Source organism: Numida meleagris, chromosome 1, assembly GCF_002078875.1.
Source record: "Numida meleagris isolate 19003 breed g44 Domestic line chromosome 1, NumMel1.0, whole genome shotgun sequence".
Lineage (NCBI taxonomy): Eukaryota > Metazoa > Chordata > Aves > Galliformes > Numididae > Numida > Numida meleagris.
In genome coordinates this window covers 33,926,739-33,945,235 of record NC_034409.1, presented here as the reverse complement: position 1 = coordinate 33,945,235, position 18,497 = coordinate 33,926,739, and the positions used below count along the sequence as shown (strand labels likewise).

The following is an 18,497-nucleotide window of genomic DNA, read 5'->3' as shown; positions in this document are numbered from 1 at the left end:
AACTGCATTACAACATCCAGCTAAGAGTGCAGCAATATTTTTATCTTGCTTTTATCACAACGGCTTAAGATGAACACATCATTTTAAATTAGAAATCCCGAGTTTCATTAATGAGATGAATGAGTTGAACAGTTCACATTCAGCTCAGCTGAGGAACTGCAATTTAGGATTTTCCATATGAGCCTCACAAACCAAGCTACAGTGGAACCCCAATGAAAAGAAAACCTAAAGAAAAAATAAATCCCACAATCCTCCCCAATCTTGTTGCAAACAGTATATTGAACACTCCACTGAGTTTCTCCATTTTTAACTAATTTTCATCAGATATATTTATCAGTAAAGTTGGAAAGCATTCAATATCATTTATGGGCAATGCCAACAGCTCAAAGAGATCTATATCCTTTCCATGTTAGCTGGAATTCAGACATAGAGAATAAGTAATCCCCTTCTACACACACAGAGTTCATGGAAGCACAGAAAAGAAGAAAGGCAGATAAAGTAGAAAAGATAAAGAAATAACCACCGCTGCTCTGAAAACTCAAAATTGTTCAATTACACTAATAGATTTACAGAACGAGACAGTCTGGACTGTTGCAACATATGGTGAGTGGGAAGCATGTCTCACATTCCAATGATATAACACAAAAATCTTGCCAAGACTCTTGCATTTACAGAAAGTGTTTCCTTTGTGAAGTAGTAAACATTCTGTCTAGATACCAGTGCTTTCACAGAATATTCTGATGAAATACAAATGCCTGCAAGACACTTCATTTAAACAAGATCACAATCAGATTAAGTTGGCTCAGAATGAAATTCTAGTTACACGTTTATTAGCCAAGTCTTACAAAACAGTAATGAAAAGGGCAGTGTGGGCTTACAGCCCAGAAAGCCAACTGTATCCTAGGTTGCAACAAAGCAGTGTGATCAGCAGGTCAAGGGAACTGACTGTTCTCTTCTACTCTGCTCTTGTAAGACCTCATCTGGAGTACTATGTCCAGCTCCAGGCCTCCAGCACAAGAGAGACATGGACCTGTTAGAGCATGTCCAGAAGAAGGTCACATAAATGCCCTGAGCATTGGAGTACCTCTCCTACAAAGAAAAGCTGAGAGCCAAAACAAGAGAAGACTCCACAGAGACCTTATTACATCCTTTCAGAACTTGAAGGCGCTTAAAAGAAAGATGAGGAGAGAATTTATTTGGGTGTGCAGTGATAGGACAAGGCATAGCAGTTTGAAACGGAAAGATGGTAGATTGAGATTAGATACAAGAAAGAAATTCTTCACTATGAGGGTGGTGGAACACTGGAACTGGCTGCCCAGAGATGTTGCGGATGCCCCATCCATGAAGGTGTTGAAGGCCAGCATGGACAGGGCTTTGAGCAACGTGATCTACTGAAAGATGTCCCTAACCATGGTGGGGGATTGAACTAGATGACCTTTAACGGTCTCTTCTAATCCAAACCATTCTACGATTCTATGAAAAGGGTTTTCCTTCCTTCCAGCACCCAGGAAATAATAATAACATTCACAGCTATCAGACATGCCCTAACTAGAGGCTAAAAATCCATCATCCTTTAAGTAATTATCAGGAAAATTATCCATTCCATAAGGACAACTTCTCACTTGGGTGGTACCCTAGCAGGTATGCCATTTGTCCTTAGTTTTCTGCCTTCATTAACAACTTGTTGGGATCTTGGTAAATGTTTTCATTGCCCGGGCATGACAGGTGGGTGGAGCAAGATGTACAGATGCATGGCTGTAGATTATAGAAAGAAGCATGTGGCAAAATAAAATAGAAGAAATCAGAAAAGACAAAACATCCAATTGTGAACAGGGAAAAAGAAAAACACTCAAAACACAAAAAAAGACACATCATCACCTCCAGTAGGAAAGAAGAAAAAAAACCAACAAAATGACTGGGAGGGAACAAAGTTGAAAGGGAAAAGGATATAGTTACAACAAAATTGGACAAGTTTTTAATATATGTAGGTCATTCCAAAAGTAATTCCTCCTATTTGTTTCCATGGAAACTGTAACAGATACAAACTATTTGATAGAGCAAATTCTCAACTACAAAACACTATTTTTCAACACAGCCAGCACCATTAGCTATGCATTTTTGCCATGCTAGAGTCTGCATGCTGCGGTTGTAAAAATCTGCACCAGTGGAGGTGACCCATAGTTTCACAGCTGCTATGACAGCGCTGTTACTCGGAAAACGTTGTCCACACAGTCAGAAGGCATCAGATCTAGACTGTATGGTGGGTGTGGTAGGACAGTCCAGCCAAGATTGGCAATATGCTCCGCAGTCTTTAAACTGGCATGGAGCATGGCCTTATTGTGTTTTAAGAGAAAGGCTGTCTTCTTCTCTGGCCTGGCTCTAGAAGTTGGAGCCTTCAGCTTAGTCAGTGTCACAATGTAGCAGCCAGCGATGATGGTTTGTCCTGGTTCCAGGAAATCCAGAAGGATCGCTCCTTTCCTATCCCAAAAGACAGTGCATATCACTTTATCCACTGAGGGCTATGTCTTAAACTTTTTCTTTGATAGGGAATTCACAGGTCACCACTCTGTGGACAGCCATTTTGACTCTGGCTCGTAGTGGTGACATCACGTTTTGTTACTGGTAATGATGCAATTCAGGAAACTGTCACCTTCAACTTCATATTGGTTCAACAGATCCTGACAAACTTGCATACAGTGCTCTTTCTGTTACTGGGTGAGCATTCTTGTTCCCCACACGGCATTAGCTTTGTGATATTTCAACGTTGTCACCACTGTTTCCAATGTGTTGAAGCTGATATTCAGCTCCACACACAGTTCCCTGATCACAATCACCTGATTTGTGTGGATGAAAGATTGAGACGCTCTTCATTTCATTTCATTGTGTGGCAGCTGTGCATGGCCATCTGGAACGTGGCTAGTCTTTCACATCAGTGTTGCCACTGCTGAAACACACTACCCACTGCCTCACTGTGCTCACATCCACTGTTTGGTCTCCATAAATGTTCAGCAAGCACTGATGAATGTCAGCGGGTGTCATTTTTTCCACATGGAGGAATTCAATGACACACCTCTGTTTCATAACCACTTCCATGTCAGATGTCATTTTGTCAGATTGCCACTCTGCTGCCATCGGCCACATGGCAACAAAATGTTATGGAATACTGGCAGGAAGGTTCAGCTTCTACTGCCATACAACCAACATCCACCTCTGATGCTGTGGGCCAACATAATAAAATAGGAGGCATTACTTTTGGAGCAGCCCTCATGATATCGAAGAGTAAATGACAAAGAAAACTGACTTTCAGTATTTAAAAAGCACAGAAGTGTACATATGTACAGATATTCACATATGTATAAATATATTATATTATATTATTTGTAATACATAGTATATGTATAAATATTTTATAGAATTGCAGAATCATTAAAGTTGGAAAGGACCTGCAAGATCAGCTAGTCCAACCACCCACCTACCACCAATGTTGCCCACTAAACCACGTTCCTTAGTATCACATCTACTCATTTCTTGAACACATCCAGGGATGGAGACTCAATCACATCCTTGGGCAGCCTGTTCCAGTGCCTGACCACTCTTTTGGAGAATAAATTTTTCCTAAAACCCAACCTGCACCTCCCTTGGCACAACTTGAGGCCATTCCCTTTTGTCTTATTGCTGTTACCTGGGAGAAGAGCCCAACTCCCACTTTACCACTCCCTCCCTTCAAGTAATTGCAGAGGGAAATAAAGTCTCCCCTGAGCCTTCTCTTCTCCAGGATAAACAATCCCAGTTCCCTCAGCTGTTCCTCATAAGACTTGTGCTCCAGTCCCCTCATAAATATAATAAAACACGTGCATGCAACTATTTTAGTCCATTCATCTCAAGAAGGTCTCTTTCTCTATCAAGCTTTGCTACTCCAGACAGTAGAAATAAGAAATTTCTTGTCAAATGCTAAATTAATTTATACTGTACAGCAAACCAGAACCTAGCTGGCTTATCATTGTACTGAACCTCCCATCAGAAATGATGGTGGGTGAATACTGTTTACTATTATAAGTAACAAATGCCATTGTTCCAGGAGAAGGCATATTTAAGTATCAGTGGTAAAGCCATTGACTCATTTAACACGATGTTGCTTCCTGAGCTTGTACTTGCTGTATATGGTCAGTTTACAAAGAGGGTGAGATATCATGGAGCACTCTGCCCTCCATATCATCTAAAATGTCACTAATACAGGTTCTGCAGACCAAATGCTGGTATAGGTCAGCATCATTATATAACCTCATACTCCTAGGATGTTCTCATGGCCTACAGAAAATCAGTAACAAGTTCTGTTGAAAATATAGAGAATTGATCCTGTGTGTTCTGCAAAATATATGAAAAAAAAACTTAGCGTGTATTCAATTCAATGACTAAGTGAATGAATCTAAATGATTTTGAAGACGCAAAAGAAATTACTTCTTATTAAGTTGAATACCATTATTACATGCCCACTTAAGAAATTTCTCTCCTAAGAAATACTTACACTCCTGAAATACCTCTATAGTACAAAATGGAACAGTCAGCTTTTATGTGTTACTCCTGTCATATTTGTTCTAGCCACATGGGGAAGAAACATAATGTTCTAACCTTAAAGGAAGGTTCAGCATGTTAGTGGTACTTTGTTTTGTGAAATACAAAGCTAAAAGGAAAATCTGCTAAGTATACCACACAATATTACACATGATGAACATAATGTAGGCAATCCATATGACTAATGTATTCCCTTAGAAAATGAAAAAAAAAAAAAGATATTAAAAACAAATGCGAAAATACTTACATCAATTAAATCTGAAAGGTCATGAATATAATACTTGAAAACAGAAGCATTGGTTGCTTCAAGGGTAAGCAGGTATTCATTACGGGCCTTAATAGATTTCAGCTTGTTTTCAGAATATTTTGCTTGACGCTAGGAAAGAGATTGTGTATTAATGTCTTTGAATGACTTAATTGTTGATACATAGCAAAAATAGTAACAATTCAAGCACAGATTCCTATTAACAAGAAAGAACCTTAACTGTCAGACTATTATATGAATGAAGAATGTAATATATAGTAAGAATTGTACTGGGAATAAAGTATTCCCCTCTCTGAACTGCAACTAAATTGTCTATAACCCACTTCTAGTTTATTTTGTGTACCGTGTTTAATTTTATTTCCCCAGCTGGATTTCTCTGTCTAATGTCATGCTAAAGAACATCAGAAATGCACTGAATTTATTTCAAATGAAGCAAAATAAAAGGACAACTTACTTTTTCCTTCATTTTTTCAATCTTTTTCACAGAGCTCCGTCTTTGGTGCCTGTCTTCCAGTCGTATATGAAAAACAGGGTCTCCTGACCTCCCAATCTGTTTTTCTTCTTGCTTCTCTGCCTCCTTCAGTTTGCTTTCTGCACTGATGCTCTCTGCATGATACATGTGGTATGTTTTCATGACCTGCAAAAGACAGAATCAAAAGGGAGTTAGGAGAAAATGAAAGTAAAAACGTACATATAGAAAAACTACAGGGACATTAAGGAAAATGTTCCCTTACAAAGATGGAACTCGAGTAATTTTCTTGGTCAACAAAGACCGAGGATTTCCAGTTGCATTCTTCTTCTCTGATTTATTCAAGAGTAATCCAGTCAGGATACTAAGAACCTATAGGCCTTACAGAGTTTCAGTCACGCCTTTAGACGATGCCAGAATTGCCACTATTCATTTTAAAGCAATGGGTACTTACATATATAAAATTATAAATGTTTTGAGTGCTTTAACAGGCACTGTGAATAAAGAGGAAGATGATGGAGAACCAGTCATCCTATAAGTGTATGAGACTGTCTTGTGTTCTGCCTCACTTCTGCTGAGAAAGGCACTGTATCTCAGAAATATCTTGGAAGGTGATTGAGCAGAAAGCTATCAAATATTTCAGTCAATAGTTGTGTAAAAAATATTTTCTAGGATTTTTTTCTCATTTCTCTGTCCGGAAAGAACCAAATCCTTGTTATTATACTTCAGGACTTTTGTCTTTGTAAAAAAACCTGAAATGATGAGCAATAAAACGAAATATCAGAGCCAAATCTATCTCACTCCCTCAGTACTTAGTTAATGATGGCCCAGCTGGGGACATCAAATATTTGAGAAAAGGAGAGTCCATCTGGCTCTGAGGACAGGGCAAGGTAGAAGAGACAACAGGAAGCTTCAGCCTGGGGATACATTCCTAATCAGATGGATTGCTGTTGAAGGCCTGGGGAGAAATTGTGTTCAATCATGCAGCCAGCGGATCAGCCATGATGTAGAACTGGCCAGCTCTCCAGACATGAGCTGGAGAAAGAGCAGTTTGATAGGTAAGTCTTGAAGACACTCCCTCCATAGCCCCCAGTTAATAGCAGCATCCTTCCCACACACATACTTGCTCTGCAGCCAAGAAAGCTGGGGCCACCAGACTACAAATACATGCAAGCTACAAGCAAGGAACAAGGCAGGAAGGCATCCCCAGGGGGACAATGGTTTCCTCTCTTCTTCACAGGATGCTGGAGCTCTCTCTCCAGCAGACATCACTTACGGGCTCAGGCCATGCAAACAATTGCCTCTCCTGCAAAGGATGCAGCCATCCAAAGGTGTCAAAGGGGCTATTCGTCCTTCAGCAGGGTTTTGTGTGGCCTGCTGAAGACACAGACCAGTTTGGGGAACTGCCATGAAGATGAGACAAGCAACTTTTCTAACTGAGAAGTTTGGGCAGCCCAAGGAGAATCCACAGACTGGCAACACTAAAGTGAGAGGGTAGGTAAATTAGCCTTTATCAGCCTTTAAGCCACCCTGCATGTGGCTTAGCGTGGATCAGCACAAACCAGTTGAACTCCACATCAGGTGAGGGTTGAAGAGATGCATAATTAAAGTCCTATGCCACAGGACTTTACACATATTCACACTTCTCTGCCAAATGGGTGAACAAAGGGAAAAGCTGGTGACCACAGACTAAATGGATGGGGCAAAACCATGAAGACAAAACAAGCCAAGCTGGGAAGAGGATGCAAGCCTGCAGAGCTGAGATCTGCCCTGTTTTCAGGCTAACTACACATCATGCTTAGCTTCCTATATCTGCACTGTTTTCAAAAGCATTTTTAATGCTGTTGATAATCTGTGCTCAGGGAATTTAACTCATATAGACAGAAGGAAACTATTACTGAAAAGAAATGCACTTCTTAAAGAAATTATGTATGCAACAAACCATAAAAGGCACAGAAAGTGATATGGCTCTATTAAAAGCGATAGGAAAAGGCAGTTAATACAATGATTACACCTTTCTCTTTTGGTCTTTGTGTTCAGTGCCTATTTACAGAATTCTACAGGTCTTTCTTTTTATTTTTGATATTTTGTTCAGTGTCAGCTCTGGAGACTTTTCATTTGGTGCGAGATGAAGCTGATTTATTTGTCTTACCATCTAGAAAGGTTATTTTGTTTTATACTCCTTGTGTTTTTTGCCAGCAAAGAGAAAACAATAATAATATCTCTGAGTTTCCTAACCGCACATCTCAAAGCACTTGACTTTAGAACAAATGCTTGCTCTGTCACTTCTTGATAAAGGTATTAGTGAACACTGAAGTTTCTGAATTAGTTTTTCTTAGTGCTGCATAGCTCAGCATACTAGGCATAAGTGACTTTCTGCAGTGGCTATAGCATTTCAGCCTGCCTCACTGTTGAGTGAAGGAGCATAAATGCATCACCACCAGCTCTCACCAAGAGGTTTCAGAAACCTCCACACTCACTTCGCTAACCTTGCACCACTGAAGAGTACTTCCTCTCACTGCCTGGTTACAGCACAGGCTACCAAACCCAGTATCTCCATACATCCTGACTGAAAGCCAAGCTTTGTGCAAGAATCACAGAATCAAAAAGATTGGAAAAGACCACTAAGATCATCTAGTCCAACCATCAACCCATCACCATTATTAACTTAGAATTTGCATGCTAAATTACATATATATTAATCTTTCCCTTAACATCACATCACCTTTTCTCTCAGGAGCATTTAAAAGACTGTTAAATTCTGTAAAAGACAGTAACAGGCTTGTCTAATTCTTGAAAATAGACTTACTGTAAGAAGAGTTCTGAGATCCACAGATTCCAGAGCTGTAAATATGTAACAGATCCATAGATCTATTATTCAAATGACAAATTAACTAATGAAATAAGTGATATAGCTTCTCAAATGCCCACCAAACTGTTGAACAGATAGACTATCCTGTGGGAATATCCATCACTGAACTGACTTTTATTAGTCTCCAAAGTGCTTATTGATCAGCTATCAGGTACACACTGAGAAGAGAACAAGGTTGTAATTTTGCACATGCTAAAGTGCCATCAAGACAGACACGCTGCACTTTCTGCTGTACTCAGCAAGCGTTGTTAAATGTGTACTAGTCCCTTTCTAAAATCAAATGGTCAGTTCATCCCCGACTAATTTAGCAGGTCTATTACTGCAGATCGAAAATGTAAAATACAGATTTCTGATGGATAACTGAGTCAGACTGCAAGTAGATAAAAAAGATGATGTTACACAAACTGTGTACCCTCCTACTTGTAGGTGACACACTGTACACTTAGCGATATAAACTTTCATCATTTCTAAGAACGCAGAAAGGGCAGCACATAGCACTTAGTACAGGGAAGGCAACAGTAGAGTCAGCACTTAGAACATGGAAAGGAACATTAGAGTCAGCACTTAGAAAATTATTTTATTTAGACCCACAATAATTACTGGGACAGGTGAATCAACAGGACAGCAGTTAGTGCCTTACTTTTGCAGGCTACAAGAGGAATGTTCCTGTAGCAAGGCTGTGGCTTTCATTTTCTAAATGCAAGCCTCTTTTCTAGAAAATTTCTTAACCTGAACTCCTGACTGAATGTTTCTAAGTCAAAACACACTGGATTTATCATGAGTCGTCAAAGTAACATGCTTTATTTGTGTAATAAAATTGCACAATTAATAGCTTTTTCATAGCATTTCTCAGGAAATAAGCATTTAATAGAGCAGAAGTTCATCTCTGTTGGAATTACTGAGTCTGAATAGTTTCAAAATTGACTCTGGTAAGTAGTGAATTCTATTAGAAAATGCAGTTGCAAGGAATTCATTACATCAGGTTAGCGAGTGCTTTCCCTGGGAAGTAAGTAAAATCTTATGCCAATTCCACTACATCATTGGCCTCTAGCAGTTAAGCAAGCTTAATATTTAAATGTTTTCAGCATTCTTATCACTTCCAAGACAGCCTCTGATGTAGTAGCAGGAACAATCACTGATTTATTACTATCAATTCAGAATTACTGACTTCACCAGCTCTCGGATGTCTGATGTACTACAGTAAACTGAACGTAACTTTTCTACAAAGAATCCAGATTCTGTGTTAGTGAGTAAAGAAAAGAAGAAAATCTGGCAGCAATGACTCTCAGAAACTCGGCAGCCAAAACTTTAATGAGTGAGATAAAGCAATGGAAAATGCAAGCGGCACAGCTGCCCTAGTCTTATTTAATATTAAATTGTTTATTTTGGATTGTCCCTTGGACATTTTTATTTTTCTGCAAGCCCTACATTTGTACTGCTTGTACGATTCTAGGAGGTGTAATTTGGAATACCAAGCAGGAGACATGAAGATATTACAAGATATCGTAGCTTTCAAGAGAAATGGAAGAAAAGTTTGGGGAGCTTTCTCTGCAGCAAAGATGATCAAGTGTAACAAGACTGATTTACTTCCTCTTTCATTCAACATGTAACAAGATTTCTAAATCTCTCAGTTCACAAAAAACACCAACCCAAACCTCTACGCTTTTCTGTTTGACTAGCGTTCTTTTCTGGAATTGCTAGGAAAAAAACTTCATTCTTTGATCACCCACAACTAACTGGGCTCCTCTTTTCTCATTCCTGCTTACTCACAGGACTGGCTTGCTCCCTATGTAAAATATAGGACTAATAACATTGGCTGAGAGAGTAATAGAGAGAAGAATAAGAGATGAATGCAGTTGCTAGGATGTTGCAGACCTGAAAATACTGATCGTCTGGCACAGCCAGGCAAAAGCCATGCATAATTAAAAGTACTTGCCACTTATAATTTACTGAACTTGCAAAGATACAGAATGAAGCTTAGCTATTCAATTATTTTTAGCATGACGTTCTGAGTAATAACATTAGAACCAGAGCATAAAATACTGAGAACTAAAAATAAAGAGTATTAAAATGTATTTCAGTAGCAAAGTGAGTAACATAGAAAACATACAAATATTTAATGTAACATTCAAGTAAACCTTTTCTACAGAAGAGAGATGGAAATCAGAAAGGAAAGTTTGCCTTGCAAAATTCTGATTACTCCAATAAAATAAGCCTACTTCACTCACAGGTTCTTAGAACACAATCTGGAGCCTTGGTTCATCTTCTTCCATTTATACCTTTTCATCAATCCTGTACGTGATGTATAATTTTAATTATTAGGATGGCACAAGACACACTGAACTCTCCCAGGGAATAAATAAAAGACCTATCACACATATCTCCTACTTTCAAGATAATTCCTAGTGATGCAAATGGGAAAAGAAGAATTACTAAAGTGTAAGCAAGGAGAAAGATCTCCTACTGGAGTGCATTTTTGAAGAACAGCTATTTAATGTTCCAAAATATCTGGGTTTTGGACCAGATGTCTGCTTTGTTTTGGACATCTGACTGCAGTTCTGAGCTATCCACACTCAGTAAGAAGCCAGATCATTCTGTAGTTTCTTGAAAGGCAGAGATTCAAATTTTCACTTGCCTCTGAACAGAAAGGTTTTTTAATTGGAAATTACGGTGCATTCTCACTGGAAGGTGGTAAGTACTTTCAACTCCTCAGTGCTTTATTTTTTAATTCCCTTGGAACAGTTTCTTCTTTGCAAGATCTATAGCACGACTTACTGACTTGAAGAATTTGATCTAAAAAACATTGTTTCCAATGGACAGATGACCCCAATCTTCATGACCCATGACGATTTTAATAACTATTAGGATCTTCGGAGGCATAAGTTCAGACTATATTTTCAGAGAAGGGTCATGAAATCATCTTTTGTATCTGGCATCTTCTATGATGCCAGAGGTGACTCTCATGCTTGATACGGTATTATTGCCAGAATAAAGTTTATTATTCTGATAATTAGTAGGCTGTGCTTGAATTCAACCATTAAAAATACCTGGACCAAATCAGCAGCAATTCCTTGGAACACCCCATATCATTCTACAAGGTCTGAGGTACCTTATACTTTCGAAGTCTGAATGTAGGTGTGATGAGGCCTGATGTCTGCTTAGAGATGGGTGATAGAGCCTCTCACCATCCGGGTTTGAAACAAGCACTTAACCCAGCCCTTCATCCCAAATCAGCAGGGAAATCCTGGCGAGCAATGTCTTCAAACTCGTCAGTGGAGAAAACAACATGATGTTTGATTGAAGAGGTACCATGGAGCTGTAAAACTACCGTGTGTGACTAAATATACCTGTCTGAGGGAGCCAGTCCCTATCTGAGAATTTCAAGGAGTAATGAAGGAAATATGCAATTTCTTTATATCGACAGTATCTGTGCTTCAGAACAAGTCCTCACTATTTTAGCTTTTAATGATTTTAAATCTCTCATTCTCTTCAATGCGGTTTTCTGTGTAACTGTTAGTTTCTTTAAGTCTGGAAGGTGATCACATTTTACAGATGTTTCTTGTAAAATTAGAGATGATGCTATATGTAGGAAATGGATTAATAAACCTGTCTTCATAAGTGCACTCAGTTCATTAATAAACTCTGATACTTGCCCCCTCACATAGTTGCTTTAGAGGTAATTAAACTTCAGTGAGGCTTTACATTTTAACAGTTATACTTCATGAAAGCACCATTCCTTAAAAAAAACAAAAAACAAACAAACAAAAAACAGAATACATTTATAGAGCAAGACTTCAATATTACTGACTTGAAATTCTTTTGATTTCTTTTGGACACAAAGATTTATGTCACAACAGTAAAACTGGTTTTATTTTTTTTTTTAAGTCACAGGGAAAGCTGAAAGATGACTTCTCTCTTTGTAAGTGCCTGAGAAACGTACTTCCCAGAGTTTAAAAGTGTTGATATTTTTTTAAGTAAGGCCACTATCACCTTATTCTCTAAACAGTAAACGTTACACAGAATTAAAATCTTATCTTAAAATCTTGTGAAGTTTCTATTTGTCTAGGTATCTTTCTACCTTTATGTGCACAAGAATAAATTACACAGATAAGCTGATGATAACCGTAATGCTCCAAATAGTGGAACAGATGCTACTCAGCACCATCTCGCCACTTTACTATGCAAGGCTTGTATCTGGCTAAATATAGACACCTACAGCTGATCAAGTCCTCCGCAATCAGTAAAAACTGGACAAGAGAGCTAATAGTGTAGTAAACTTCATCTGAAGCACACACTTACACCTGATCAGATGAAGGGTTCTGATCTCCACATATTACATTTTACTGACTATAACTGGAAAATGGATGGCAAGCTAAGATATTTGCATCTATGCTGCAGATATGCAAAAATTAGGTGTAGTTAATTTCATGCAAAAAAAAAAAAATCATCACCTTTCAGTAATTTAAATGGTGCACGCACTCTGTATTATATCAACTTCAAAAAACTGCCTAGTAAACAAAAAAAAGTCTGAGAAAGGAGCTGGTGTTGACTGAAAGGCATAACACGGAAATTAGTACCTGAATAAATTTTTGCAGCTCCCAGTGGGAAGACATAGCACGAACATGAGTGAGATTACCAAAGCACAGTCCTGCAGATTTTCACTAGTAATTCAGTCAAGTATTTCAGCACATGCATCAGTGTTTCCCTATGCTGGGAGCACATGCACTAATCCTGCGCCTTGCCAGGCACTGGAGTTATGTAACTCTTTAACTGGAACAAGTCTATATCTACAGGACTTACCATCAAGGACCTGCTTGTGCAATAGCTCCTACAGTTGTAGCTGTGTGAATTGTCTGAGGCTATCACTACTCTACAGAAGCTGATTCTAGCATTTTTAACAGACTACAGATATGCCTGAGGAAACAAGGTTTTACAGTAGCACATCCTACAAAACCAGTGGTTATTTCAAGAACAAAAACCCCTAAAGGAAAGATCTCTAAAAAAACCAAAGCTTTAGGTATGTTCTAGGAATTTGCATCCGTAATCACAGTCCAAAAGAATCTAGGGCACTGGCACAGGTCCACATTCATTTGGATCTATTTTTGCCACCTAAGTTGTTCAAGTGCTCGTCAACCCATCTACAGGTAGTGCACAATTTTTCCTAGGTCAAAAGAAAGGCAGATCAGATGCACTCAATGCTTGACTGATCACTGCCTCAGGAGGACTGGTCTCTGATGCCTTTCTAAACTTCATTAAAATCCCAAATTGTTTCTTAATTTAAACAACATATTTTTATTGTTGTTGTTTTGCTTCAGTGCTTTTTTTTTGCCTTTTTTTTTTTCTGGTCTCTCAAGTATCGTGGATAGAGAAAGGAGCAGTCTAGAGACTGTTATGTAAGGTACTGGAGCACAGAAGTTTCAGCTCTTTCAGGCTGAAGATAAAATTCAGACATACTACTTCCCTGACCAGCAGGAATCAACAGACTTTTGTAAGAGATGTACATTACCATTTCCTCTTCATTGTATAACTGTGTTTAAAAAGAAAATAATGCTTGCTTTGTTCTTTCTTAGAAAATGTTGTTGGTACCTACCCCCAAAATATTTTGGGAAATGGCTTTCAGGTAGACAAGACCTCATCCTGTAGTAATGAGTTGTGTAGGTGAGTTTCAAAAAGGAAACCTTCCCTCAGATTTTCCAACAGCAGCAGCTTGCCAAAAGGCAGAAAAGGGAGAAGCTTTGCTCTGGTAAGCTCTGAGTAGAAATGTTTCATTAATAACCAGCGAAATTTATAATGAACAGGCTTAGCATAGTCTAGGAGGAAAAGGGGTTGAAAATAAAAATTAATCCTGAAAGCATTAGCATATGTGTTCTAAACAAGTGAGTGGTCTTTCTGTAAGAGATAATTTGGACATGTGTAAAAAGACAAAAATAAGCACCTCCGCTGGGGGGGACTTGCTAGATAAAAGGATACTTAGCGCTTACAGAGGAAGTCTTACATGGAATTTGAATAAGATAAAGTAAGTAAGAAACTGTACTTACTGTGTAAAGCTCATTAAGAACTTTCATTAAGTCTTCATGAAGCTGGAATGCAATCTCTTTGCTCTGAAATAATAAAAAAAATCATTAGAAAAAAGAATGCAAAAACTGCAACATAAACTTATCTCTTACTATTCGTATTCATAGTTCATGCTAGTTAATGCGGTGGAGCTCATAAAGACACCATTCTGACAATTACAGTGCACTAAAAATAAAGATTCAGGGAGGCAGAGGTAGACAGACAACATCTGGACAGAAAACTTCTGGAGGGAAACCCAGAAGTAATTTAAGAGAGATATTCTCATGAAGCATCAGGAGATTAGGTGCCAACAGAAAGGGTAAAGTTCAGGATTAATGTTATAAGCCTTTTTAATGGAACAGACTGTGTACTGTTTTACAACTGCTATGCTATATACATCAACTAAACCACATGGAATGCGATACTTTAGAGGGACATCCCTCCCAGTTGTAGATTCAGAATAGTCTTTGTTTCTCAGCATATGCAATTATCTAAATATTTATGCAAGACAAAATTGTGGCTCCTCTTTGAAACAGATACTCAACTGCATAATATTTCACAGAGTGGGCTGCTGAAACAGCTTTGTTTAGCTTTCCTGGACTCTGGCTTTACTTTCATTCTGACCCAGAAAAAAGAAATGCTTGGCAGCAGTTATTAACAAAATCAAGTATGTCAAAATAAGAGTATTTAATTAGAGTCTCATTCAAATATATTCCTTTGTCAGTTGTCCACAGCAGTTCAATCAGATGCAAACTGTGCAACAGTTGAAGGCATTTGTACCACAGCCTTTGGAAAACAACCACAGAATAGAACTACAGGACTTCTAAACAGCCTGGCTACATTTTTTCTACAAAGTGTATCACTGTAAAATACATGCTTTTTTTAATCTATTTTTTTTCCTCTGTGAATATATGACGATTAGCCCAAATTCTAAAAACTCCAACTTTGTAATAAATAATGACATTAGCTATGAGAAGTACTTTGTATTTGTATAGAAACCAAAGGAAAATCTTCTGGGGCAGCTAATCTCCAAAGCTGCTAACGCACACTTGGCCATCACTAAAACACCTGCAGGAATAATGATTTCTGAATGAGAATTTCCAGTGCAACACCCACACTTGAAAAGAAACCACAGCACACATCCCCTCCACTACGTCTTCCAGAAGGCTAACCAACACATACAGTAGCTGGAACAGGAAACTTAGCACATTTTGCTCCTATTTACAGCTGGACTAGATGACCTTAGAGATCTTTTCCAACCTTGACGATTCTATGATTCTATTCCTATTGTCATACTCAACTCTGGGCAGTATGTTAAGGAATCTGCCTTACCATTTACTGATATTCACACCCATCCTTACATGCAAGGTGATTTTTAACTGACAAGAAACTAGAAATACAATCATGGAATTGCAGAATCATAGAATGATTTGTGCTAGAAGGGACCTTAAACACCAACCAGTTCCAGCCCCCTGCCATGGGCAGGGACACCTCCCACTGGTTCAGGTTGCCCAGAGTCCCATCCAAACTAGCCCTGAATGCCTCCAAGGATGGGGCATCCCACAGCTTCTCTGGGCAGCCTGTGCCAATGCCTCACCACCTTCACAGTGAAGAATTTCCTCCTAATGTCTAATCTAAATCTACCTTCTTTCCATTTAAAACCACTACCCCTTGTCCTATCACTATACGCCCTGATAAAGAGTCCCTCCTCAGCTTTCCTGTAGGCTCTATTTAGGCACTAGAAGGCTGCACGGAGGTCTCCCCAGACCTTCTCTTCTGCAGGCTGAATAACCCCAAATCTCTCAGCCTGTCTTTGCAGAAGTGCTCCAGCCCTTTGATTGCTCCCGCCCACGGCTCTCCTCTTGACCCACTCCAACCATATCCATCTTTTGTTGGGGGGTCCAAGAGCTGAACACAGTGCTTTAAGTGAGGCCTCATGAGGGCAGAGAAGAGAGACAATCACCTCCCTCACCACGCTGGCCATCTCTCTTTTGATGTAGCTTCACAGTTTAGACAGAATAATTGTTAGAGTGCCTGCCAATACTTTTAAGATAATTGTAGTACAGAGATTTCCATTAAAATTGATGATTGTGTTTGGACTTTGAGTATTGTTTTACCTTAATCTAACTGGGGGGGATTTGTGAATTTGGTCATCTCTCCCACGCTTCATGGGCAGGACATGACAGCAGCCCAGGATACAGTTGGCTTTCCGGGCTGCAAATGCACATTGCTGCAAATGCACATTTACATTCTCATGATGAGAATTAAAAAGCACTTCCAAGAGATCTTCTTTTCCCAACGGCATCAGCTGTAGTAACCAAGGCCCAGTAAGATAAATGCTCTGAGAAGCTGAGTTACACAGGTCTGCCGTGAAACTCCACCTATTATTTATACTTCTAAAAGTTTGGTATTTTTCAAGATGTATGTTTTGCTATTGCAGTAACTGGAAAAAAAAAAAGCCTCTTTGCAAACATCAGGTTATTTTCATCAAATATTAAGTACAAAAATTCACATGCATAACAGTAACTACACTGCATGTGGAGAGTTGTAAAGGACTGGAGAAAGATTGCAGATTTGCAAGCTGCTGTAGGGAAACACAGTCAAAGCTTTAACAAAAATTCTGAATCATTTTTCATTGCTTTACATTGGCACCCTACTTTCAAAAGTCAGCAGTGTAGCTTTGACACAGCTTACACATCTCCTCAAAGATCCAAGAAGTGAAGGCCACCTGTTTTCTCTTGGAAAACTGTTCCTATAGCGTTGAATACGAGCAGCCTATTTTTAAAATTACTTTAGGAGAAAGAAGTACAAAACGTACAAGATGACAGACATTAAGACTGTTAGATGAAAGCATATTCACAAGGGAAAAAAAACCCTGTAGGGATGAACTCCAGCTCCAAGCAATTTATCCCTTCCAACTGTTGGTTGGTCGCTACCATTTCAAAGCTGCTGACAGCTCAAGCCCTAAATACAGCAAGGTTGATTCTAAGGCAACATGATTTAACTGGGCAGTGCAAAAGTTTTTTTTAAAGTGAGGCAGAAAAGCAGATTTTCCTTTTTTTTTTTTTTTCAGACTCTGTTGTAAAAAAAAACGAAAAACCAACCAAACAGAAAATCCAGTAAAATTCAAAAATCAGGGAGACACAGCCTAGCAATGCCACATGATCACAAATGAGTCATTCTTCCATCAATTCATCTGGGGACTCAGCCCTCAGTACTGATGTATATTATGTCAGTTTCTATCCTTTTCTGATGAAAGATTTTGCTGGAATTGTCCGATAAAAATCAGGAAATTTGGTTAGCATTAGCAGTATAAAAAAAGATTAATTTTCATGAACCAACACATTTTACATTAGCATTTATAATCAAGAAATACTGACTCAAGTGGCGAGCAATATGGCTTTTAGTGTGTGATACATAGAGTGTTGGAGCACCAGATAAGAAGCGCATTTATTTTCAGTGGTTAATAGCTCTCCTATTTCTCCATGATGCTGCCTATTCCCTGCAGTAGTTCAGCATGTCTAGGAGCCTCAGGGTAGCCAAACAGAATGTAAGATGCAACACACATTTTCCTGGAGTTAAGCTGATAGCTCTAATCAGGCCATTAAAACCTGAGGAACAATCACTGAGATGCTTCTTTATTCACTGTGTCCTAGAGGAATGCATTAGCATCTATTAACCAAAAGAACATAGATTGTAATAAAAATGTTAGAGTACATATAAATTTTTGCTAAAAATATATTGGTAACCATTCCGGTTCAAAGCATGAAGAGACAGTTTGAAGAAACTGTCATAATGTGAATTTTTTTTTTTTTTTTAAATCCAAATTACTGGTAGGATAGCTCATGCCTGTGCAACAGACACAAGTGAGTGTACTTAAACCAGCCTTTCAGCATATGCTCAATTTTCACCGCATCAGTGGTCCTGCTGATGTTATCAAGATTAGTATTTATTGAATAATGCCTGATGATACACTTAACATTTTAGTCCACATTAATCCGTTTTCACAGGAGTCTGTAAGAAATTTCTGTCCATTTTAGAAAGAGCAAAATTGGGAACCCAATCCTTACTTATCTGTTTTTTTTTCACTGAAACTTTAGTCAGTGGAATTGTTCCTGGAACTCTTTATTGTCCGTATTTAGCACACACAATACTACTATCAGTTACATCATCTAGGAAAAATATTCTCTGACTATTTCTTTTAAATGAGTCTGCTGCTGGTCCCTGGGGGAAGTGATATGCAAACCCTTGTTTAAAAGAAGCTT

At 38.6% G+C, this 18,497-nt stretch overlaps 1 protein-coding gene across 3 annotated transcripts in view; it reads right to left on the bottom strand.

Annotated features, from left to right (window-relative positions):
* SRGAP1 (SLIT-ROBO Rho GTPase activating protein 1) overlaps positions 1-18,497 on the bottom strand; it is a 149,574-nt gene that overhangs the window by 54,581 nt on the left and 76,496 nt on the right. For all 3 annotated transcript variants that reach the window (XM_021385062.1, XM_021385063.1, XM_021385064.1), the window contains exons 4-6: positions 14,217-14,279; positions 5,292-5,474; positions 4,820-4,948 (exon numbers count right to left, since the gene is read on the bottom strand). In XM_021385062.1, coding sequence (XP_021240737.1) covers positions 4,820-4,948; positions 5,292-5,474; positions 14,217-14,279 — 375 coding nt within the window. The remainder of the gene's footprint in view (positions 1-4,819; positions 4,949-5,291; positions 5,475-14,216; positions 14,280-18,497) is intronic.